Here is a 26543-nt window from a genome sequence, read left to right as displayed (position 1 = left end):
AAAGAAAACTTTAGCTCACACAAAAACCTGTATGTAAATGTTTATAGTGTTTTTATTCATAGTTACCAAAAGTTAGAAAGAACCCAAAAGTAGTAAATGAATAAAGTGCAGTACATTCATAAGTAACATATTACCTAACAATCAAATAGGAATAAATTTCTGAAACACAACATGGATGACTCCCAAATGCATTATCTGAGTGACAGAAATCAGGCTTAAAAAGCTACATCACATACGATTATATCTAGATGACATTCTGGAAAAGGAAACGTTGTAGGAACAGAAAACAGATCAGTACTTACCAGAATCTGGGGTTGGGGAATAGGATGAACCCTAAGGAACACAAAGGAACTTGAAAGGATGATAGAATTGTGTTATATTTTGATTGTGTAGTGGTTACATGACTTATGCACTTATCAAAACGCATAGAACTGCACACCAAAAAGAATCCATTTTATTGTATATAAGTTATACTGAAAAAATTTAAAAAGTTATACTGTATGTAACCTGCAATTTGCTCTTTTCATTCAGTAAAATATTTCTAATATTCATCCACGTGGTTTGTGTAGTTCTAGTTCATAAACTTTCTCTGCTGCTTAATACCGTATAATATACAATTTGTATTGTATACAAATAATTCAGATGTATTCATCCATTCTCCTGCCAAATTACTTTGGAGCTCTCTTTCGGTTTTTCTTTTTCTATTATTCACAATACTGCTCTGATAAGTCTAGAACAAGCCTTATTGTGCATACGTGCTAGAATTTTCTGAGCTATGTAACTAGGAGCAGAATTGTAGCGATTTAGGGTATATGCCTGTTTAACTTTACAAAACAATTTGCAACACATTTCGTTCTCAAGTGGTAATCCCAACGTACTCACCCCTGAAATATTTAGTAAACAATTTCCAGCTTCACACTTTCACCAGCTCTTGGTGTATTCATTCAGACTTCTTAATCTTTGATTCTGGCCTTAACTGGCATCTTCCCAGCTACCACTGAGGTTGAGCACTCTTCTTGCTTTGTTTAGTTTCTTTCTTGCTATTTCTATCTCCTCTTTATCTTCTTTCTCCATTGTCCCCCATCAGGTTGTCTATCTTTTACTTTTTTATTCATAAGGGATCTTCAAATAGTCTTAATTTAATCCTGTGTTAGTTTTTATGTGATGCAAATTAGGTGTATCATTTTTTTTTTTTTTTGGTTTATCTTTTCGCTTGCTCTGTGGTGTCTTGTTGATAATCATAAGTTACTCATTTTAATGCAGTGAATTTATCAATTTTAGTGTTTTCTGTATCTTGTTTTAAAAATATGTCTTTAACTGAAGGTCAAAAAATAATTTACATTTGCTTCTGAATGTTTTTAAAGTTTTGATTTTTACATTTAAGGGTTTATTGGATGTGGAATTCGTTTTTTAATGTTTACTTTTAAGAGAGAGTGCACGTGACCGGCAGAGAGAGAGGCAGACAGAGAATCCGAAGCAGGCTTTGTGAGGAGAGCACAGAGCCCAATGTGGGGCTCAAACTCATGAGTTGTGAGATCATGATGTAAGCCGAAGTCAGATGCTTAAAGAACCGACTGAACACCCCCAGTGCCCTTAATGTGGAATCAGTTTTTGCATGGGGTATGAGGTAGAGATCCAATTTGTTACATATACATAACACATTGTTTCGAAATTATTTATTGACAATACATTTTTTCCATAATGATCTGAGAATTGACTTGTTTCATACTTAAAATTTACATATATGCATAAGTCTGGTTCTCTGTTTCGTTCCCCTGAGGTTCTATTCCTATGCTTGTCATTATTATTTTCTTGTAATATATCTTGATATCCAATTAAGTATATTCTCTGTTTTTCAGGATCATATTCATTATTTATTACTGGATATGAGATCTAACAGTTTGGTTAGATTAAGGTTAATTTTTGGCAAGAATACTTAATGGATGATTTATTGTGTTTTTATTGCATATACTATCAGGTACTGCCACTATTAATGATGCTATCTGCTTATTTGTTTATGATGCTGAAGATCTCTCCATGTAAAGTAACATTTTTTTCCCCTTTGGAATTATCGGGTAAACTGTGGGGTGAAACTTTGCCACATTACAAATCATTTTGTAGTAAATCAATGAGGTATAGGTGAATCCATCATTTGTTGGGGCTTGCAAAATAGGAACCATTTACAATTATTGTTCTCTGTTACTAGTGGCATTTTATATAGAGATTTTGCCTACAACGGGGAGGTAAATTATAGGTGGGTTTTTTTTTTCTGGATTAGGGAAGAAGTGAATCAAATGCTTAATTCTTCCCTTTAATTACCAATTTTCAGAGTAAGGATTTGAGGTAGTTGTTGCCTTCAATGAAAATGAAATTTTGTTTTTCTGTTTTTCTATCAATCATTGCATAATATCATAGACGCCTGATTCGTATTAATGTGTTAAATCAACCACAGTTATTATTCCTTTTGGTATAAATACCCCAAAGTTGACCAGTGTCTTTTGGACACAGTCCCATTAGTCTTTGAGTATTTCTTTACCTGCAAGCATAAAATGCCCGGGCTCATCTTATACTTTTCCTGTTACAGACTAATAGCTCCCTAGTTCAGTCCCAGTTTTGGTTTATCTTATTTTCAGCTCTATCTTCCTTTCTGTCCTCTGGGCATTTTGCTTAGATTCTTGTTGTTTTTCCAAGCTCCAATATGCATTTTTTTCCAGCTCTAAATATTTATATATTGCCAACTATGGGCCAGGTGCTGTTCTAAGGATACAGAGGTTAACACAGCAAAAATCATCTTTGCTCTCAAGAAGCTTACGTTGCAAAAATGCTTGTTATATTATCCATGCATTTTAATGGCTATTGTGATATGGCAATTTTAGGTATTGTGAGGGTTTTAAGGTAATCTAGACATAAATGATGATTTGTAAAATTTCGTATCATTTTCCAGAATGAATATTTAGGAAATAAACCAGAAGATAGGAAGCCCTGTTAGAAAAGAAGTGCAGTTCTGGGTATTAAGTAGATAGATGAATGGAAGTGAGAATGGAGAAGAAAAGCTGGATTGCAGGAGTATCTTGAAGAAAGAAAGGATAGAATTTTGTAATAGTTAAATAAGAGCACATGATCCAGAGGAGGATGTCAAAATTATCTCCAAGTATTCTTCTCTGGAAGACTAAGAGAATGACTACAACACTGGCAGAAATAGTGTAGCTGGTGTGAATGTGTAGACAAAGAAAAATAATGTCTCTTGGCAGGTATGGACTGTGTCCTTGTATTTAACATTCTATGCACTGTACTGTATCAACTGACTGCATTTGAGAAAAGCAACGAAACAACTGTGTAGACATGGCCCAAGGTGATAGAAAATACAGAACTAGAAGAGAGTAAGTGACAAGATCACAGGTGAGGAAAGGAAGTGCTGGTGTCTTCTCTGTAACCCTAGACCCTGGTTTGGTGTTTGGCACAAAGCTGACCCTTAATTAATATTTACTGAATAAATGAACGTAAGTCATTTGCATAGATGTGATAGCTGAGCCTATGGGCATAGAACTGAAAGCAGGGGACTACTTGCTAAGGTTCAAAAACAGCTCTTCTTCCCTGTGGCCTGCATTGCCAACAGGTGCCTGCCTCAGGGGAAACAATTCCGAAAGTACCTTTGGATAATTAGAGCAGAAGCTGGCATTTCAGGAACTCTTTTGCGTGTGTGTGTTTGTTGGGCCGCGTGGTGGGGGTGGTGCATTCTAGATTCAGAATACCAAAGTGGAAGTCACAGATTTGCAATGAATCAAAGGTGATATTAATTGTATTCATTTTATATGAAGGTCAGCTCATCTCCACAAATTATAGAGCTTCTCAGCGCAATCAGTGCACTTCCTTTTCCACAATGCCTCCAAACGCAAACCTCCCTTTACAGGTTATCAGCGGGGGGCTGAGCTGCTCTATTGCATTCACTAATGAAAAGGTTAATGGATTCCCTTTCTCTTGTTTGAAGCTAGGACCTGAAATTTCGAGTAGGCCTACTGGGATGACTCTTCCAATTTCCATCCTCAAGGGGGCGATGATCAGGGAGCCATTCCTGAACCACACCGCAGAAATCCGCCGCAGAAACCCTCACGCTCTGCTCCTGGGTGCGTCAGATTAGTCCCAGGGGCCAGCGCCTCATACTGAGCCTGCGCACACGGGCGCGCCGGAGCGGACGCATGCGCCTTGAGGCGGGGCTGGCGGAGGCGGCTCTGGGCGGGTCTGGGTCCCTCCAGTGTTTTGGGGCCTAGGAGCTGTGGGAGGAGCCGGCGGCCTCACCGTGGTAACCGCAGCGCCGCCACCGCCGCCCCGCCTTGCAGGCCTCGGGACTGTCATCGCCTTTGGGTGTGGGGATACTTGGGCCACCGTCCCCGGAAATAGCTCCGCCGGCTTTCTCAGATACCCCCATCCTCCCCACGCCACCGTCGCCGCCGCCATGCAAGGGGAGGACGCCAGATACCTCAAAAGGTGACCACTCCCCGAGGCTCGGTCCCACCTTCCTTGCGAGGCCCTGAAGATATTCTTAGAGGTCCTTGGGTTGGCTTTGAGGTGACAGTGGGCAAAGCTAGGATCTTAAAGGTGGAAGCCGGGGGTAAGGCGGAGGGGAGTCACGGAAAGGAAAGGGAAAAGGAGCACTGGGGAGAAGAGGAAAGGGCCCTTCGGGGGTGCGAGGCTCCCCAGCCTCTTACCTGGCTCGGCGGGACCCTGACAGCATTGCAGATGGTTTCCTTGCCACATCCGTCTCGGGAGAGGGGCGAAGGGCTGTGTAAACCGCGTCTTCCTGACCCCCCACCCCGACTTGGACTCCCCATTTTTCCCTAGTAGAATAAATCCCTTGGGAGCCTGAGAATGAAGTCTTCTGGTGCCTCTGCTCTCTGTCTCCTGTTTGGGCTTCACTGCCATCGGGTTTTGAAGCGATGAAGAAGAGAGAAGTGGCTTTTACTTTATGGGAGGCTGGGCTGAGCTGGTTCCTTCCAGCCTGTTTCTGCTTTCCTCAATCATTTCATCCATTTGACTGCCATGTATATAGTATACTTTTTGTAGGAGATTCATAATTATCAAGAGGTTTGTTCAGGAGCTTGTCCTGCAGCAGGCCGTAATTTCTTTAGTTTAACAATATCTGTAGTATCAATTACTCTTTAAAGAAAATTGTATCTTTGGGGATTATTTATTTGACTCCTGTCAAAGATAAGATCATCCCTGATGAAAAAGGATACCTGTCATTGGACCAAGAGTTAGCAGTGATCCAATAGAAAACAATCTTAAGTAGGACTCTTCATTTTTTCTCCATTAGTTAAGTCACTGTTAGTGACAGGGTAAAATACACAGGGGGAGTCACATGTATTATTATTATTATTTTTTTTTTGGACACAGTTTCCTTATTTAAATATGGGGCAAATATTACCTTATGAGAAATATGTGGACCAAATATGAAAATACTTTTAAAAGATAAAACATGCCATGTAATGTGGTGGCATTATTTCAAGTCATAATATGCTTTTACTGAATATATTTATCCTGGCCTGGGATGGCCTTAATCATCAGAGGAAGATCTTCTAAACTTTAATCAATTCTTAAAAGGGGTTCAAACAATTGTAAAATCCTACAACCGACTGCACGGTCTTTGCAGGACTGAGGCATATATTGCCTGCCTTTCTCATTGTATATGAATATATCTGAAACTGTCAAATAACAAGACTTTATCAGTAAATTTTTGTAGTAGTATGTAATCATAACTAGTATATAGTCAGTATTTTTTCCTCACTGAATTTTGCCTACATTGATCTTTTAAAATACCATGACTGAAAATTTCGTGACAGAAGAAAATAGTAAATTCTTTCTCTTTCAACTTCAGATTCAAGATTGTTCTAGGTGAAGAGCTACTATTATACCAGCAGTTTGTTTTCGTGTAATACACTGTGCCAAAATACAGTTTTTATTAGATTCTTGTACCTGTATGGACCCTTAGGCATAATTCCCAATCTATTCTTTTAAAAGCCGTGTTATCTAAAGTTCAAAAAATAAAACCAAACAAGTCACTATAATGCTTGAAGGAAAATAAGATTAGAACTTGCAAAGGTTGAAATACACACTTTTCAGTTCTGCCTAATTTTGACAATATAAGTAAATTAAAAGGTGGCGTTGCCCGCATTCAGATTAGAAATATGCAGCTGACGTACAATCATACAGGCCTGATGGTTTATGATGTCTGGCAGAACCTTCCATTTTAATTATTGGTTCTTTGATAATGATTACATTTATGTATTCCTTTTGTAATATTTTTACCTAAACATTTTGTTTCTAACAGTACAGCAACATAGTTTCATTCTCGTTGATTCAGTCTAATTTTAATTAGTCGATTTCCATGGTTTCATGAGGAATTTCTAGTCTTTCTTTAAATGTGTAGTAGATTATAGAATCAAATACAGTTTGATTTTTTGTTTTGATTCAGTAAAACTTAATGAAGACTTACAAAATACCTGGTATATGCCTCGCATAGTTCTGGTCAGTGGAGAAATGATTAAATAGACAAATTTTATGTCCTCAATCAGATATACACAAAAATAGACGATTATTTGTGATTTTTTTGCTTCCTCTTAAAACCCTCTGATGGCTTTCCATTGCTTTTTACTTTTTTGAAAGTTTATTTAAATAATCTCTATTCTCAACGTGGGCCTCGAACTCATGACACTGAGATCAAGAGTCATGTGCTCTTCCCACTGAGCAAGCCAAGCACCCCTCCATTGCTTTTAGAGTTAGAGCACCTACCTTTTCAGCTCTCTGTCTGCCTCCCTCCCACCCCCAGTAATTTCATACTTGAGCCTTACAGAAATAACTTCTTTTAGATTCCTGTGTTTTGGTGTATTCCAAATGCCCTTCCTGTTGTCTGGAACTTGCCCCATTCTTCACCCAGCTTGCTCTTCATTTTTCCTGTTTTTGCTTAAACGTCACTTTTTCCAGAAAGCCTTTCCTGAGCTGCCCTTTTTTCATCCCGCAGTCCACAATTCAGGTCAGATATACCTGCTAGGTTCTCATGATACATAATACCTTGTCTTTACTTACTCTTATTACCATATTATTATTGTTTGTCTTTCCTGCTGGTCTGTAAGCTTCAGAAGGCTAAGGAACTATATATCTTACTTCTCATTGTATCCTCAGCACACAGCACAATTCCTGGATCAGAAGTACTCACTAAATAGTTATTAAATGAAGTAAAGGGGCGCCTGGGTGGCGCAGTCAGTTGAGCGTCCGACTTCAGCCAGGTCACGATCTCGCGGTCTGTGAGTTCGAGCCCCGCATCAGGCTCTGGGCTGATGGCTCGGAGCCTGGAGCCTGTTTCCGATTCTGTGTCTCCCTCTCTCTCTGCCCCTCCCCCGTTCATGCTCTGCCTCTCTCTGTCCCAAAAATAAATAAACTTTGAAAAAAAAATTATAAATAAATAAATAAATAAATAAATAAATAAATAAATAAATAAATGAAGTAAAAATGAGGTTACAAAGAAAAATGGGCCAAATCATACTGGACTTACAAACCATAGTAAAGAGTTGCGACTTGTAAAAGCAGTGGAGAACCATTGAAGGATTTTAAGAGTAAATGACATTTATTCATTCCTTCAATACTTATTTGAAATTCTACCATGTAAAAGTCACTTAGTCAAGTGATAAAAAGTATTGGATGAATGACATATACTTTCTCTGCCTTTATGTGCCTATAACGTAGTGAGGAATACAGACTTTAATTAATATATAATCAGAAGTAACTATTGTATTTATGGTGAGTGCTATAAGTACATAAGCAAAATCAGTGGATGTAAAGCTCTTTTTTTTTTTTTTTAAATGTTTATTTCTGAGAGAGGGAGACAGAGCATGAGCAGGGAGGGGGCAGAGAGAGAGAAACACAGAATCTGGAGCAGGCTCCAGGCCCTGAGCCGTCAGCATGGAGCCCGACATGGGGCTTGAACTCACGAACTGTGAGATCATGACCTGAGCCGAAGTCAGACGCCCAACCGACTGAGCCACCCAGGTGCCCCTGAGAAGGAGAATCTTAGGCAGGCTCCATGCTTAGCATGATGTGATGAGATCATGACCTGAGCTGAAATCAGTAGTTGGATGCTTAACTGACTGAGTCACCCAGGTGCCCAGGACTTATTTATTTTATCACTGGAAATTTGTGCCTTTGACCACCTTCACCTGTTTTCCCAGCTGCCACCCCCTGCCTTTGGCAACTACCAATATGTTCTGTGTATCTGTGAGTTTGGGTTTGTTTTGTTCTTAGATTCCACATACAAATGAGATCATAAAGAATTTGTCTCTCTCTGACTTATTTCGTATAGCATAATGCTCTCAAGGTCTATCCATGTTGTCACAAATGGCAAGATTTTACACATATACACGCACATACACCACATTTTCTTTATGATGGACACTTGGGTTGCTTCTTTGTATTGGCTGTTATAAATAATACTGCAGTGAACATGGGGGTGTGTACTATATATCTCTTAGAATTAGTTCCTTTGGATAAACACTCAGAAATGGGTTTGCTGGGTCGGTCATATGGTAGGTCTGTGTTCAGTTTTTTGAAAAACCTCTATACGATTTTCCATAGTGGCTGCATTAATTTACATTCCCATCAACAGTGTAGTAGGGTTCCCTTTTCTCCACATTCTTGCCAACACTGTCTATTTCTTGTCTTTTTGATAATAGCCATTTTAACAGGTATGAGGTGATACCTTATTGTGGTTTTGATTTGCATTTCATTTATGAGTAGAGATATTGAGCATCTTTTCATGTACCTGTTGGCCATCTGTATGTCTTCTTAGAAAAAGATGCCTATTCACATCCTCTGCTGGTTTTTTAACCAGATTGGTATTTTTTCCTTTTTCTTTTTTTCTTTCTCTTTTTTTTCTATTGAGCTCTGTGATGTCTTTGTATACTTTAGGTATTAACCCATTCTCAGACATATTATTGCAAATGTATTCTCCCACTTAATAAGTTGTATTTTTATTTTTTTTTTCTTTTGCTGGGAAGAAGATATTTAGTTCGACTTAGGCCCACTTATTTATTTTTGTTTTTACTGCCTTTGCTTTTGGTGTCAAAAAAAACTTGCCAAGATCTATGGTGAGAAGCTTACTGTCCTTATTTTCTTCTAGGAGTTTTATAGTTTTAGGTCTTATGTTCAACTCTTAATCCATTTTGAATTAATTTTTGTATATAGTGTAAGATAATGGTCCAGTTTCATTCTTTTTCATGTAGCTGTCCAGTTTTCTAAATGCCATTTATTGAAGAGACTGTCCTTCCCTATTGTGTATTCTTGGCTCCTTTATTGTGAATTAATTGGCCATATATGTGTCAGTTTATTTCTGGGCTATGTATTCTATTGATATATGTGTCTTTTTTAATGCAAATACCATACTGTTTTGATTACTGTAACTTTGTAATATATTTTGAAACCAGAAAATGTGAGGCCTCTAGCTTTGTTCTTCTTTCTCAAGATTGCTCTGACTATTCAGGGTCTTTTGTGGCTCCATACAAATTTTAAGATTGTTTGTTCAATTTCTGTGAAAAAAGGCCGTTGGGATTTTGATAGGGGTTGCCTTGAATTTGTAGATTGCTTTGGGTGATATGGACATTTTATTGGTATTAATTCTTTCAGTCTATAAACTTGGACTATCTTTTCATTTATTTGTGTTCACTTTCTTTCATCAATATCTTATAGTTGTCAGGGTATAGGTCTTGGTTAAAGACCTTCTTGGTTAAATTTATTTCTAGATATTTTATTCTTTTTGATGTAATTGTAAATGGGAATATTTTCTTAATTTCTCTTAAGATAGTTCATTATTAGTGTATGGAAATGCAACTGATTTTTAATGTTGGTTTTTTTTAACCTGCAACTTTCTTCAGTTTATTAGCTCCAGTTTTTTTGTGTGTGGGGTCTTTAGAGTTTTCTCTATAATAATATCATGTCATCCACAAATAGTGGCAGTTTTACTTCTTGCTTTCTTATTTGGATGCCTGTTATTTCTTTTTCTTGACAAATTACTCTGGCTAGGGCTTCTAATACTGTGTTGAATAGAAGTGGTAAGAGTGGGCATCCTTGCCGTGTTCCTGGTCTTTGAGGAAAAGCTTTTAGTTTTTCACTGTCGAGTATGATGTTAGCTGTGTATTTATTATATATGGCCTTTATTGTGTTGTGGTACATTCCCTGTATATTCATTTTGTTGGCAGTTTTTATCATAAATGGATATTGAACATTGTCAAATGCTTTATGCATCTGTTGAGATAATCGTATGACTTTTATACTTCTTTTTGTTAATGTAGTGTATTGATTGATTTACATTTATTGAACCATCCTTGCATCCCTCAAATAAATCCCACTTGATCATGATGTGTGATGCTTTTAATGTAAACTTGAGTTGGTTTGCTAGTATTTTGTGAAGATTTTTGCATCTGTGTTCCTTTTGGGTATTAGCCTGTAATTTTTTTTTTTTTTTGGTGTTCTTGTCTGGTTTTGGTGTAAAGGTAATGCTGACCTCATAAAATGAGTTTGTAAGTATTCCCTCCTGTTCTGTTTTTTGGAAGAGTTTGAGAATGATTGTCATTAATTCTTTGAATATTTGGTAGCATTAACCAGTGAAGCAGTTGAGTGTAGACTTTTGTTTATTGGGACATTTTTGATTACTGATTCAGTGGCTTACTAGTAATTGGTCTGTTCATATTTTCTGTTTTTTTATGATTTGATCTTTGCAGATTGTATGGTTTTTAGGATTTTACCCATTTCTTCTATGTTGTTACATTTGTTGGTGTATAATTAATTGCTAAGTTTCTTGTGATCCTTTGTATTTCTGTGTGATCAGTTGTAAACGTTTGTTCTTTTGTTTATGACTTTATTTGAGTCCTCTCTCTTTTTTTCTTGGTGACTTTATTCTTTGTACAGGTTTTCTTCTTTTTTTAATATTTATTTTGACAGAGGGAGTGCGAATGCATGCATTAGAGTGGGGGAGGGGCAGAGAGGGAGACAGAGACAGAATCCCAAGCAGATTCCATGCTGTCATTGCAGAGCCTGAGGTGGGGCTCAGCCTTATGAACTGTGGGATCAGGACCTGAGCCCAAATCCAGAGTCAGATGCTTAACCAACTGAGCCACCCAGGCACCCATAGTAAGTTTTAAATGTGTTACTAAACAGTATAATGAGGGATTAGTTTTAATATACGTATCTTATATATTCAGCTACGATGCCAAGGAGAACAAGCAAGGGTTTTATCCATAATTTCCATCAGCCCCCAGGTTATATAAGCAATTAATAACTTGTATTACCCTTATGTAAAGTGCTATTCAGTGTAGTTTCAACCCTACCAAATTGCTACCCTTAATTAAGCCTCTCCTATAAAGAACTTCTAGAGCTGCCACTCTATTATTTATACATGAATTAAAAAAATACCTGAATGTATATGTGCTAAAATTGTAACAATTGGTTTCTTCCAGGTTTTTGAGTTTATGTTTTTCTTTGCAATTTCTGTGTTCTACTTTTCCTATAAAAACATAACTTGCTTTAGTGATAAAGAAGCTATTAAAAAATGTAATGAACATACTTTTTAAAAACACACATGCACACAAAAAAGCAAACAAAAACAAAAACAAGAACGGAGTGGTGAGATTCTTTGATCAATTTGATTTCTTTGAGAAATGCATGATATCAGACCAGAAGACAATTACATTTTTCTTTACCTATAGAAGACCGGCTGTGCAAGTGGTGGTAGGAGACTACTCTTAGGATTGCATTTGTGTTTTATCCTTATAATTGTCTTCATTGAATTGGATACAGTGGTTACCCCCTTCTGTATAGGAAATTCACAACTGGGATTGCTCTCCATCTTAAGAGGAAGCACGGAACTAGTTTGTTCTATAATTAAGATGCTTTCTGTAGTGATTGCTACAGAAAAGTGTACAACTTTTTTTTCTGTTTTCTTTCTTTCATTTTTTTTTTTAACTCTTCTTAGTTCTTTTGATTCCTGTGATTCCTTTAGTTTTTGATTGCTAGCCTCAGCTTGTACCCATTTATCCTGCCTTTTGGAGTCTATGCCATCCTGTTTAATATATGTGTGTGTATCTAATTTCCTAATTATTTTTACCAGCCTGCCTGGTTTCTAGCTGCTTTAATCCCTCACAAGCTTTGTTCTGTACATCTTACTGTCAGTGTAGTTGCTGATCTACCTAGACTCCAGCATTGTATTTGATTTCCTATCCTATCTCTGTACTTGACTTTTAGTCATGGTCCCAGTACAGATTCCATATTTCATAAATAATTCTGATGAAAAGATCATTTTAAAACTTACATTGAGAATATGCATAATAGGGCATTAACTTCTAACTAAAGAAAGAGCATTGAGTGTCTAATCATTGGAATTTTAATTTAAGATATTGTCATATTTCTGTTCCTTCTTGTCAGGCTAAAATATCCTACTAGCCAACTTTGACTATAGTGAGAAATTTTTCTTGTTCTCGTTGCTTAATCTCTTCTAATATCACTTGTTTTATCACCTTCTAATGTGGCCAAGTGACAAGTAGTGATTAATTTGTCATTGGTTTACTATAACTAAAGATTCATTGTATAACTTTAGAAGCTTGGGGGATGAGGTATATAGAAACATTCTATGGAAACTACTAATGACATTATAATTTGAAGATGCAGGACTGTAAAACATAACCTCTTAATGTTTTTTTGTTATGTAATTTGAGTGTGTTTTGAAGATTAGGTACTAATGGTGCAGTGTACATATTTATGTAAAGTGATAGATAATAAATATTGTGGTTTAGATAATTTCGTGTCATTCTGTGAGCCGCTTAATGGGCTAATTGTTAGGCAGTTGTTTTTTTTTTTTTTTAACACAAATTTGGGAGCAGCTATCTTTATTTTTGAATTACTGATTTTTGTTTGAGGTTCTTCTCTCCAAAACATCTTGTTTTATTCACTTGCAAATTTTATATAAGCATGATTCTTTGTGTAAATGTATTTTTTCCCAGGTATAGCTATTTATTAAGGTACTTTCTGCAAGATCAAGAAATATGTATAGTACAGAGTTTACAGAGTTGGAGAAAAAGAGTTATTTTTTTGGTCTAAGTCAAAAGTAAATCTAATTTAAATGCGTATGTTAATCCGACCCACATGCCTTTAGAACTAAAAACTAGATAAAAAGCATAGACATTTTGTGAGTTTTTAATCTATCTATGTCTGTTTTTATTTTATATTATAGGAAAGTTAAAGGAGGAAATATTGATGTACATCCATCAGAAAAAGCACTCATTGTTCAATATGAAGTGGAAGCTACTATTCTTGGAGAGATGGGTGATCCCATGTTGGGAGAACGAAAGGAATGCCAAAAGATGTAAGTTTTCTTCATTGGTGCATAGTTTGAAAGTGGTGAATTTTATATAAACTGTGTAGAAATCTGACGTTATTTAAATCAGCATAGATTACAAATGGTTCTGCCTTCTTCTAGGCATACTTCATCTTAGTGAAGCAGAGACCATATTAAACTATAAATACAGAGTATATTTATTCCAGAGAAGATCATGTTTACCTAAGCATAGTGGAAAGTTGCTGAAAAATATCATTTCTAATTTATCCCATTTAGTGAATGCATATAATAGAGTATAAACTACTACAACTTGTGAAATCAGAAATAAAAGAGGTTTATATGAGACTTTTTAGCTTAATTTAAGAAATTTCTATTTTAGGGGATCCTCTCTGTATTATTCTTTTTTCCCTGGAGTTGTAGAAGATAGTATGCGTTCCAGAATTCCCAAGTGGGGCATGTACTTTGAATTCATCCCTTCAAAGTCTAGCCCTGTGAAAGATGTTGGTAATGTAATGACTCAATTTTCTGACTCAGTGAATTGGGATTACATCTCTTGACATCCTACACTTTCCTTCCTACTTTTATAATACTATCAGGAGCCCCTTGGGAACTGGCCTTTTTCATTATTCTATAGTTGTGCTGGTGATTGTCTTGCCCTCCTTTCATAGTATTGTGGAAGTAGAGAAGGTCGGAGATGGCCTAGTGTTCTCTCCCAATCTTCTTCTCCTTCCGTAAAAAAAAAAAAAGTTGATTTGGGAACTAAGTAAGAAGATTTTAGCTAGTTTAAAAGAGTGTTAGTATGTTTTGGTGATATAGCACCCTGAAAAGTACTGTATTTAATTTTTTTTTAATGTGTTTTTCTTTTTTGAGAGAGTATGAGTGGGGAGGGGCAGAGGGAGACTCACAATCCGAAGTAGGCTCCAGGCTCTGAGCTGTTAGCACAGAGCCCGACATGGGGCTTGCACTCACCAACTGCCAGACCCTCACCTGAGCCAAAGTTGGACACTCAACTGACTGAGCCACACAGGCGCTCCCAAAGCACTGTATTTTAAATATATAGCAGTGGTTCTCAACTGGTTGTGATGTTTTTCCCCCAGAGAACATTTGGTAATGCCTGGAAACAGTTTTGGGGGTTGTAACTGGAGGGATCCTATTGACAATCTAGTGGATAGAGGCCAGGGTGCTGCTAAACATCCTAAAATCCACAAGGTCAAAGAATGGTTTGGCTTCAAATTTTAATAGCGCTGTAATTGAGAAACTTTGGTGCATAGCACCCTGAAAAGAAAAGCTGCCTAGTATCTTAGTAAGATCCCTAATCTGTCTTCTTTTTTTGTGTTAGGAAACTAAATTACACATACAATTCATTGAAATAACTAAGTCCTTGGGGCTCCTGGGTGTCTCAGTCAGCTGAGTGTCTGACTTTGGCTTAGGTCATGATCTCGCAGTTCGTGGGTTTGAACCCCGCATGGGGCTCTGTGCTGGCAGCTCAGAGCCTGAGCCTGCTTCGGATTCTGTGTCTCCTTCTCTCTCTGCCCACCCCTCCACACCCTCCCCCTGCCTCAAATAAATAAACATTAAAAAAAAATTAAAAGAACTAAGTCTTTGGATAATTCACTAAATTGAAGAAAAATACATATATGCACACATACGTACTTATGTGTCCTCTTACACGTTCTCTCTTCCATTAATGTGTTGTGATTACTGCCTGAGTTTTATACATTTTGGGAGCATGTGAAAATCTCTTTAGATCTTTTTTTTTATGTTTATTGATTAAAAAAAATTTTTTTAATGCTTATTTTTTTTTAATGTTTATTTATTTTTGAGACAGAGAGAGACAGAGCATGAACGGGGGAGGGGCAGAGAGAGAGGGAAACACAGAATCCGAAACAGGCTCTGAGCTCCAAGCTGTCAGCCCAGAGCCCGACGCGGGGCTCGAACTCACAGGCCGCGAGATCGTGACCTGAGCCGAAGTCGGACGCTCAACCGACTGAGCCACCCAGGCGCCCCAATGCTTACTTATTTTTGAGAGAGAGACAGAGCATCAACAGGGGAGAGGCGGAGAGACAGGGAGACACAGAATCCGAAGCAAGCTCCAGGCTCCTAGCTGTCAGCACAGAGCCCATTGTGGGGCTTGAACACATGAACTGTGTTGAGATCATGACCTGAGCTGAAGTCAGACGCTTAACTGACTGAGCCACCCAGGCACCCCTTGAGATCTTATTAATTTGACTTCCAAAGAAAAGCTAGCAGATCAGTCTTTGCTTTTAGAACCTCAGATATCCACATTTCAGGCAAAAGATTTAGTTCTTAGTTCTTTAACACGTATTTGTTTGTTTGAAGTTTACTTTTGAGAAAGAGAGAGAAAGTGAGTGAGGCAGGGCACAGAGAGAGGGAGAGAGAGAGAATCCCAACCAGGTGCTGCACTGCCAGTGCACACCAACCGTGAGATCACGACCTAAGAGAAAATCGAGTCGGATGCTTAACCAACTGAGCCACACATGCGCCCCCTAGAAAGATTATTTTAAAACAAGATTTCTGAATATGCTGTCCTCCCTAGAAGAGTCAGATACAGATTTTTGTTCTTTTTGTTATCTCATTTGTTCAGTTCAAAGAACTCGTTTCTTTGCATTTTTCTAAGCCTGATCGTATCTAATACTTTATTATATTTTACTAAAAGAGTCTATGTCAGGTACCTTTCAGTGCTTTGTGAACTATTTATAAGAAGTATTGTATAAGTTATCACTTACTTTTATAATACCTGAGTTGGAAAATTTCTGATGTGCTCACAGCATTCGTCTTAAGAGTCTCAATGCCAACACGGATATAACTTCCCTGGCCCGGAAGGTGGTTGAAGAATGTAAACTTATCCATCCCTCAAAACTAAATGAGGTAGAACAGCTGTTGTACTATCTACAGAATCGCCGTGATTCATTGCCAGGAAAAGGTAAGTAGAATTCCTCACTTTTTAATGTATAACCAGAGCTGTTTCTATAGTTTGTGCTTTTGATATTTGGTGGTGTTTTTTGTTGTTATTGTTTTATTTTGTTTTGCCAGTGCTGTGGATAAGTAAACGAATGAAAGAATAAACCTATTAGTTTTCTCCGTGCCAGGCTCTGTATTAGATGCTTCCACAAAAAATGATCTGTTTCTATTTCATACTGTGGCATGTGTGTATGTTTGTGTGTGTACATTTGTGCTGAAATAAGGAACGAACTCAAATGTCTGTCATATTCTAGAATAATAAAAGGAGAGAATTTGGGGATTCCAATAAAAGGAATAAATTTTTTTTAAAACCTATTTTCTCTAACCCAACCAGATTTATATTTTCTAAATTTCTTATTGACAATTTATAATTTGAATAGATTACTAAGTATTTAAATGTTAAAATATGTCATATGCTTTAGACTATCCTAAAGATACAAGTTATATGAATCTTTCTTAAGAAAATATTACTTTTTTCTTCCTTATTGTCTGCATTATTGCCATTCTTCTACCTTCAATTTCTTCATAAGGAACCAAGTCATTAAAATATTAGAGCTAAGGAATTATTTTTAGAAAATATCATCAAATAATCTAAACCAAATATGAAACGAAATAAAAACACATTTTGATGGAAAGTCATCTCAGATTATTGAATGGTTAGTTATTCCACTTCATGGTATTGATTAGGTTTACATATCTTTCTTTCATCATTGGTGAGTTCTAAAATATGGTACCTTTGAAAAACTTTATAAATGCTTATGTTTCAATTATACTAAGTAGAAAAAAATGAGAGAAAATTTGTTTTGACTTTTTTTGAATTACTCAGTCTTTTCTCTCCAACCACAGCAAATAAAATGCCTTTTTTCTAATATCACTCTTATTAGTTAATCCTGAATATATTATCTAACATATATTATATGATCAATATATATTTCTGAATGAATTGATTGTGAATGTATTTATTTAAAAGCAAAAATAAGCAGTTTGAACTTGTATCCAGCCACATAACTGGCACTCAATGTATAATTATTAATTATTAATAATTAGTGCTATAAGGAAAATTTTATCAAGAAACACTTTTATTAAATGTTTCATGATAGACTATTCCTATTAAGATCCCTGTAAATGATGAGAGAGAACTTCTTCAATAAGTTAAATAAGTTCAAAGTGAGCAAAGTAAATCCCATACTCTTGTAAGGTGTGTATGTACTTAGTTTGAGTACAATATAGTGGAAATTGATCTTTCCTAATGCCTAATTAATATAATTCCAAATGCATTTATACTAATATCTTAATAAAGTCTTGCGAGTTTTCAAGGTAGATCAGTCATCTCACCTTCTTCCCCAGAAATTAGATGAATATGAGGAAATTTTCATGTCAACATACCTGGATAAATCCATTTGAATCAGTCTGTTTATATAGATACTAATGTTTGGAGATGTAAGAAATGCTGTTACCATGTTAAATACATACTTACTAAAAAAATTTCCATTTTTCTTTTTAACTTTTTTTACTTGGAATTCACCATTTCAAAACTAGAAACATTGCCCCCCAGAAGTGATTGAAACCAAACAGTAATACTTATTTATGTAATTCATTACTGTAAGTGATTTTTTTCATTTTGTTTTTTCTAATATTCAACTCATTAATGTATCTTTGCTTTATTGATTTCCCTATTCCCACCTTAAATGTGAATCAGGAGGGGACTCTTTTGCTTCTTGTTGGCAAGTCTGGCTATTTACCTCCCCAAAAGTTAACCTAGGAGGAATTAAAATTGCTGCATAACATAACTTCGGGATTATTTCTAGATTTTATTCATATATACTCTCCTTGATATCTCATTATAACAGATTATAGATGAACATTTAAAAATTTTTTTATTTATTGGAAAAAGACTATTTCATAAACTAGTCAGTTGTAAGATCCCCAGGTTAGCTATAAACTCAGCTACTGAATATAAAAATTACCCAGAAACTCTAAACACCTAATTCTTCTCATTTAAAAATAAAAAATCTTTTTACAGAAAAAAAAGAAAAATCGAGCAAGCCTAAAGATCCACCTCCTTTTGAAGGAATGGAGGTAAGACCTAATTCTGATCTAATAGAGAACTGATTGCTTGTAAGGTTGTTGCCTTTTCCCATCAATGATTCATGTACTAACATTAAGTAGATGTAGAAAGTTTATTGAACTTAGAAGCACCTAGAAAAGGTAGATAATGAGTGTTTTATATAGTCAAAAGTTAGTGGCATATTTTTCAGATATAATTTATTTTGATAAGTTTTGAAATGTTTTAAATATTCTTATATTTAAACATATCCAGTGTGTTTTGAAATACTATTTAACCTATTATAGTAGACACACATTATTTTGCATTACATTTAGGATGCTTTATATTAATAGACCCAAGTTTAGCGTTTATGTACATCCTATTTTCATGTGGTTTGTAACTACTTTTGTATTGGAGTCCTAACACCCAAAGGTCTAATTTCCTCCTGGCTACTATGAGTCCTTTGAAAACTTGTCTGTCATTAAAAGGGCAATATGTTGACCACACAGTATCATTCCTTGGCAGTAGCTTTGAGGGACATCATTGTTCTTTAGGAGGACTTCCTCTTCCTTTCTTTCAGATTGATGAAGTGGCTAACATCAATGACATGGATGAATACATTGAGTTACTATATGAAGATATTCCTGATAAAGTTCGGGGTTCTGCTTTGATCTTGCAACTTGCTCGAAATCCTGATAACTTGGAAGAACTACTATTGAATGGTGATTTATATCTATAAATATTAAAAATAGAAAAATTGTTGTATAATATGTTTCTGAAACTTATTATAATAGAGGACAAAGCTAAAATTTTACCGAACTTAGGAATGCATTTATTTCCTAGACCTTTATTACCATCTTTCTTCTGAAAATTATTTAATTTTTGAGAGCATAACATTAAATATTATCTGAAAAATTCGTTTAATTTAAACAACAAATATAAAGCACTAATGGTACTGTGTTTTCTATTCTGGAAGATTTTTTATTCTTTCAGTTAGGATACAATATCACCTTTGTCATTTGCACACATACGTATATACTGTTACTAAATTAGGGTTCCAATAGTAGTTTTCTTTCAGTAGCACAGCAAAAAATATATTAATCTCTGTACCTTCATTTAGATTAAATTTTGATCCTCTCCTTTCATTAGATGTGCTAGGTAATTAAAAAAAAAAGAGATAATGCTCTTAACACCTTTTTTCTCAGTAATACCCCAATAGAATTATTTTATTTTATTTTATTTTATTTTATTTTATTTTATTTTATTTTATTTTATTTTAAAGTTTATTTGTTTTGAGAGAGCGAGTGCAAATGCAAGCAAGGGAGGGACAGACAGAGATAAAGTTTATTTATTAATTTTGAGAGAGTGCGTGCGAGGAGGGTAGGGGCAGAGAGAGAAGGAGAGAGAATCCCAGGCAGGCTCTGTACTGACAGTACAGAGCTCAATGCGGGGCTCACTGTCACGAACCATGGGATCATGACCTGAGCAGAAACCAGGAGTCAGATGCTTAACCAACTGAGCCAGCCAGGCGCCCCTAGAATTATTTTAAATGTGTGGTTTTCTGACTTTACTTTTGCCAAAATTAAAATATAGAAGATGTCATTATTAACTGATTTCTATCACATGAGGAAGAGTACCTTTTTGTTTGTCGTCATACTCCTTTTATGGAGGCTGCACAGTACACACCAGTACTTGATAGCTTGGAAAATATATACAAAAGAACTGTCCAGAAAGTCCTAGAACATTACCAATATTCCAGGTAGAAAATGTGTACATTTTAAGTATTTTCAAATTTATACAACTCATATATTAGTATATTCTTTATAAAGAATTAGAATATTAGTAATTTGATCATTATTATCTGAGTTTGGAGTGCATTCATTCTTCTAGATCTTTTTCATACTTTTACATATATATATGTATAGGATTTTTTCCTATATTAAAATATAGAGTATTATTTTGTAAGAATTTTTATATTAATAATATCGTACTTATTTCTTGGTAATTTTTTCTCCATACAGTAATATTCTGAGATTACATGCATATAGATACATTATAATTAATTAATTTTTTAACTATGTTGTTTTTATGAAGCTTTCTATAAGTTTTAGCCATTCCTGTGTTGATTAGTCATTAGATTGTTTCCAGATTTTTCTGTAGGGAATATTGCTTCAGTGAACATCTTTGTACGTATCTTCTATATACACAGTATGGGGTTCTTTAGGGTATGTGGACAGAAACAAAGGTCATACATAAATACAGATGATAATGTTTTAAAGGGTATTGCCAAACTGCCTTCCAAAATGGTTGTGCTGCTGTATCCCCAGATCAACAGAATATGAAAGCCATCAAACTTTAAAATTTTTGCCATTGTATTATGGTAATAAACAAACTTTCTTTGTTTTAAGTTGCATTTGCCTGATTTCTAATGAATTTGCTATCACTAGACTTTTGGAATTTCCACCCTGTGAATTTTGTATTCCTGTCTTAAGTATTTGTGTGTATGTGTATGTGACTGTACGTATATTTATATATAAATGTACATATCCTTTTTATATATAATTTAGTACATAAATTTATATATATCATTTATGTTCTTTCTCTTTTATGTACTTGGAAATGGTTTCTGTCAGTCTATTGTCTCTTTTTTTTGGTATCATATCCATTTCCATCTGTTTACTTTCACTCTATTTGTCTCTTTGACTCTAAAATGTTTGGATTGTACAAAGTATATAGTTGGATCACGCCGTTTTTTAATCCATTCTGCCAATCTCTGCGTTTTGATAGGAGAGTTTAGTCTATTTACCATTAATGTAATTACTCATAAAGTGGGATTGTCATCTAACACTTTGTTTTCTGCATCTTTTATCATTTTTATTCCATTAACCCTCTGTTACTGCCTTCTTTTATGTAAAATGGATATTTTTTAGTATACCATTTTAATCCTTTTGTTGTTCTTTTACTGTGTTTTCCTGAATTATTTTCTGAGTGTTTGCCCTAGGATTACAGTTACTATCTTCTATTAAAATAATTTAGTTCAAATTAATGGTAGGGTTCCAATATTTAATTTTAGCAGCATGCAAATACCGTGTTCTGACTTACCTCTCTATTCCTTCTCCACTTCTTTGTACTATTATAGTAATGCAAATTACATCATTACACATTACCTGCCTGTCAGCACAGTAATTATTGATGTGTGAATTTTTTAATTAAATAGAAGAAAAGACTGCAATCAGAAATAATGTTAAGCTGTCATTTTATTTATATAATTACCTTTACCAGTGCTCTTTATTTCTTTGTGTGGATTTACATTCCTCTCTGCTAGTTTTTCATTTAAGCTTGAAGGATTCCCTTTAGTATTTCTTATAGGGAATGTTTACTATCAGCAAATTCTCTAAATTTTTGTTTGCCTAGGAATAGGAATGACTTAATTTCTCCTTGGTGTTTGTGTGCATAGTTTTGCTAGATGTTGAATTCTTGTTTGGCAGTCTTTTTATTTTAGCACTTTTACAATGTTATCCACTGTCTTCATGTCTCCATGGTTTCTGATACGAAATTGGATGTTAATCTCATTAAGGATCCTGTGTAACTCTTGAGCTGCGTTCTTGCTACTTGTAACATTTTCTTTGCATTTGGCTTTTGCCAGTTTGACTATGATGTATTTAGGTGTTTACATCTTTTAGTGTGTCTTCTTGGAGTTTGTGAAACTCCTTGGATCTGCAGGTTAATGTTTTTCATCAAACTTTGGAAGTTTGGGGCATTATTGTGTTAAACATTCAAGTATCTCCTTTTTCTCTCCTTTCCTTTTGGGAATTCCATGTTAATATGTTTGGTGGTGTCCCATAGGTCTTTGAGGCTCTACTTGCTTTCCATTATTTTTTCTTTCAATTGCTTCAGACTGCTGTGAAGTCCTTCTAGTGAATTTTTCATTTCAGATATCTATTGTACTTTGTTAACAACTCCAGAATTTCTATTTGGTTCATACTTTGTCATTTGTATCTCCTTATTGATATCATTTGGTGAGGCATCATTCTCGTACACTCCCATACTTGTCTTTAAATCTTTAGATATGGTTTCCTTTAATTCCCTGGATATATTTACAATAGCTTATTTAGTCATATAAGTTCAACATTTGTGCTTCCTCATGGACAATTTCTATTGAATGCTGTGTTTCCTGAATATGAGACATCACGTCCTGTTTTCTTGCATGTCTTGTAGTTTTTATTGTTATGATAATATTGTACTCTCTCCAGAGCTTGTTATTTTTGCTGTTTGTTTAATGAGTTTCTTAGATGAATTCTGAAAAGTCTGTGATCTTTGTGCAGCCACTGAAGCTTCTAGCTCAGGTAGTTTAGTGGTAACTAATGATTGGGTAGAGATTTTTTATTTTACTTTAATTTTTTTTTAATGTTTATTTTTGAGAGAGAGACAAAGAGAACACAAGTGGGGGAGGGGTGGAGAGAGAAGGAGACACAAAATCTGAAGCAGGTTCCAGGCCCTGACCTATCAGCACAGAGCCCGACCTGGGGCTCAAACCCATGGACCGTGGGATCATGTGAGCCAAAGTCAGACACTCAACCAGCTGAGCCACCCAGGTGCCCAGGATAGAGATTTTTTAAAATGCCTGGCCCTAAGTGTCCCAGCCTTTGCTAAGTGACTGTGTATGTGTGTATTGGAGCATGTCTTCAGTGTTTAAGCAGGTAGTGTACAAGGCTAAGTTAGCCTTTATTTATTTTTTATTTTTTAAATTTGTTTAAGTAATCTATACACCCAAAGTGGGGCTCAAACTCATGACCCTGAGATCAAGAGTCGCATACTCTACCAACTGAGTCAGCCAGGCATCTCCAAGGCCTTAGCCTTTAATTCCTGCTTGTACAATGCCTCAGGGTTGGCCAGAGATGAGAGATGAGGTCCTCCTTACGTCTTTTCCTGGTATCAACACATTCCTGCACATGTGCATGGCCTTCTAGATTCTCAGGAATATATTGGAGCTTTTCAAAGACCTTGTGAATCTCTCATTTCCCAGTTTTTCCTTTTTCAAGTTTTTTTGTCATCCTCTTGTTAACCCCAGCTGGCAAGGCTGCTGCATGCAGTTGCAATGTTGCCACCAGTGGTTTTCAACAAATGCCCTGGGTATAAGGCTGTACAAAGCAATTTCTGAGTCAAGTCAGATAAACGCAAACCCTGGAAATGCAGCAAATATCCAGATATGTCAGATAGTGACAGTTCACTGGAGTGGGGGTTTTCAGGAGTGCCAAATTATTCTGCCCCCTCCAGTTGCTGCTCTGCTTTTGTTTTTCACAGATACTATATTTGTGATGCTGTTGATTTTCAAGGCTTCTGCAAAGTTGCACAGAGGGGATGTACTTATGGCAAGTGGAAATACCACAGAGTTTACTGGTTCTACTAAGGTTCAGCCATATTTCTTATTGTTGCAAAATGTAGTCCAGGGTTCTAAAAAGGTTGATTCTGACCATTTTTACCAGTGTTCTCATTCACTTATGGAGGAGTGGATTTTTGGAGGTCCTTACTTTGGTTGTTTCAGAAATCCTTGCCCCTGGAATTTACTTTTCTTAAGTTTATTTATTTATTTTGAGAGAGAGATTGAAAGTGTGAGAGGAGAAGGGCAGAGAGAGAGAGAGAGAGAGAGAAAGAAAATCTCAAGCAGACTCTATGCTGCCAGGCTAGACAGAGCCTGATGCAGGACTTAAAATTAGGAACCATGAGATCATGCCCTGAGCTGGAGTCAAGAGTCAAATGCTTAACTGACTGAGCCATCCCAGGCGCCCCTCATTTTTGTTGTAAGTAGGAGGTAGAGATATAAATTTTTTGCATATTCAATAGCCAGTTATTCCAATCTAGTTAATGAGTACTCCTTCTTTCCCCAAAGATTTTAAATGGCCTTTTCTGTTATATGCCTTCAATTCTTTTATTCATTATATACTTGAAAGCTTATTTTGTGCCATGTCTTGTTCTGATATATTCATTGATATGTTTTAATGCTTTCTTTTCTTTTCCATTGATCTATTTGATAATTTCCATGCCAGTACCACACTGTTTGTTATGTTTTGTTTTATATTTTGACTAGAGTTTTAGAATTGGTAAGAGAAATGTTCTGATTTATTGATTTTTTTTAAATAGGTGTTGTTGGTCTTACATGTTTTCTTATATATTATTTTGAGATCACTTTACCATATGCTCTAAAAAATTATAATGAAATTTTAATTATTACTGCATTTAACTTATAGATTAATTTTGGGTTATATTTTGACCTTCATTAGACTTCATAATTTTCTTTTGGCTATTTCTTTATATCCTACATACAATTCCTATAAGCTGTATTTTTATTGAGACATTTTTCTATTCTATACTAAAGGAGAAAATTGAAATAAAATTTGAAAAATAAATCACTAGCCCTATGCCTAAATTCATGACGTTATAGTACATCATTTTCCAAAGTACAATTAACCCCTGAACAGTGGAGGGGGTGGTGGTTTAGGCATGCCAGCCCCCCCACCCCAGTCAAAAATACACCTGTATTTTTTGACTCTTCAGAAACTTATCTATGTACAGTAATAGAACAGGGCAACACCTCTACTTGTCCAACCCCAAGTTAACAAAGCTGAATCCTAGAGTGACACTTGTTCCTTGCTCCTGTACTCAGGAAAGTGGGAAATCTTTTTACACATGGAATCTGAGAGAAGGCAGAGCACCTTTACCTGTCTCTCTAGGTTGCGAGCCCCATCAGAACCCCTTTATGAGGTTCTAACACAGCTTCTGCTTACAGGAGATGCTGGGAGGTGGTGAGCTGCCGTTCCCTGGAGGTATTGGTTCCCCCCCCTTTGGAGAGCTTTCAGCACCACGGACAGCACCATCATTGCTGTCCACTCTTAAGTCTCAGGCTCCTGCTTGGTGTTCTTGTCCCTAATGTTCTGGACCTGTTACCCTGGGAGGGAGTGAGGGTGGAAGGCAGGTTATTCTGTGATCCTTGGCCAATTCTGGCCAGTGACTGGCCATGCTCCACCACTTCAGCAAGACTCTTTCCCCAGAGCTGGTTCCTTTGCACCTCCCAGTTCAAGACCTCAGTGAACCTAGCTTCCCCACAGATAGTAAATGGGGTGAGGAATGTCAGGAGCAGGCAAGAGCCCTGCTATTCCAGGCTTCTCTGCATCTTTCCTTTGCCTTCTCTTCTGAGTCACTGGGCGACTTCTACCTTATTTTTCAATCATAATATGAAATACATATTTATTGAAAAAAATCCAAATCAAATAAGTGTGTTCAAGGGTCAGATGTACATTCTAAGAAATACTGTTTCCTCTAGATTATAGTGATAAAATGCCTTTAGTAATACTGAATTAAACAAAGTTACCAGATGCTTTATTAAGTAGGGCTTTGTGGAACCTTTACATGTTAATGTATATTGCCTACTCATTTACTTTGAACAAATAGTTTTGTTCAAAGCATATGGTATACTAGTGCTCTGCATTGTGAATATGAATGACATTATGAAAATATAGGATTCGAGTGCCTGGGTAGCTCAGTCGGTTAAGCATCCGACTTCAGCTCAGGTCATGATCTCATGGCTCATGAGTTCAAGCCCCGCATCAGGCTTTGTGCCCACAGCTCAGAGCCTGGAACCTGCATTGAATTCTGTGTCTCCGTCTGTCTCTGCCCCTTCCCTGCTCATGCTCATGCTCTGTCTCTGTCTCTCTCAGAAGTAAATAAACATTTAAAAAAACTAAAAAAAAAAAGAAAATATAGGATGGATGTTTTTTAGTTTGAAAAATTCTTCACTAAGTAGATTAATAATACTTGTTTCATAATGAGTGGTCAAAAAGCACAAATAAATTGAACACTTTCATTACTATAATAAATAATAATGCAGTCCATGAAGTACTGTAGAACCTGAGTACGTATTATAGAAAGTTGAATTATGATATTTATATAACAGGCAGATACTTTGTTTAATGTTTTAATATTTTAAGAATTGGTAAGCCACATAACAGTTCTAATTTGAAACTGGTCTCATTACTTTATGTTTACTTAGCATATGGTAGTTCTCATTAATCAATTCATTAATTTTTACCTTTCTCAAGATAAAAATCTAGTGAAGATGTTTATTCTACCCTAAAGCTACTTTTG

General features: G+C 35.9%; 1 protein-coding gene across 4 annotated transcripts in view; it reads left to right on the top strand.

The window, feature by feature from the left end:
- KIFAP3 (kinesin associated protein 3) overlaps positions 1-26543 on the top strand; it is a 169698-nt gene that overhangs the window by 7629 nt on the left and 135526 nt on the right. For 2 of the 4 annotated variants that reach the window (XM_047840887.1, XM_047840888.1), the window contains exons 3-6: positions 13268-13399; positions 16162-16316; positions 18378-18433; positions 18982-19123. In XM_047840887.1, the coding sequence (XP_047696843.1) occupies positions 13268-13399; positions 16162-16316; positions 18378-18433; positions 18982-19123 (485 nt within the window). Of the gene's footprint in view, positions 1-4226; positions 4486-13267; positions 13400-16161; positions 16321-18377; positions 18434-18981; positions 19124-26543 lie in introns of those variants that run through there. The other 2 variants (XM_047840889.1, XM_047840890.1) reach the window with 2 other exon arrangements.

The sequence above is a fragment of the Prionailurus viverrinus genome, chromosome F1 (assembly GCF_022837055.1).
Source record: "Prionailurus viverrinus isolate Anna chromosome F1, UM_Priviv_1.0, whole genome shotgun sequence".
Taxonomy (NCBI): Eukaryota; Metazoa; Chordata; class Mammalia; order Carnivora; family Felidae; genus Prionailurus; species Prionailurus viverrinus.
This window is presented reverse-complemented; position numbering and strand designations above follow the sequence as displayed.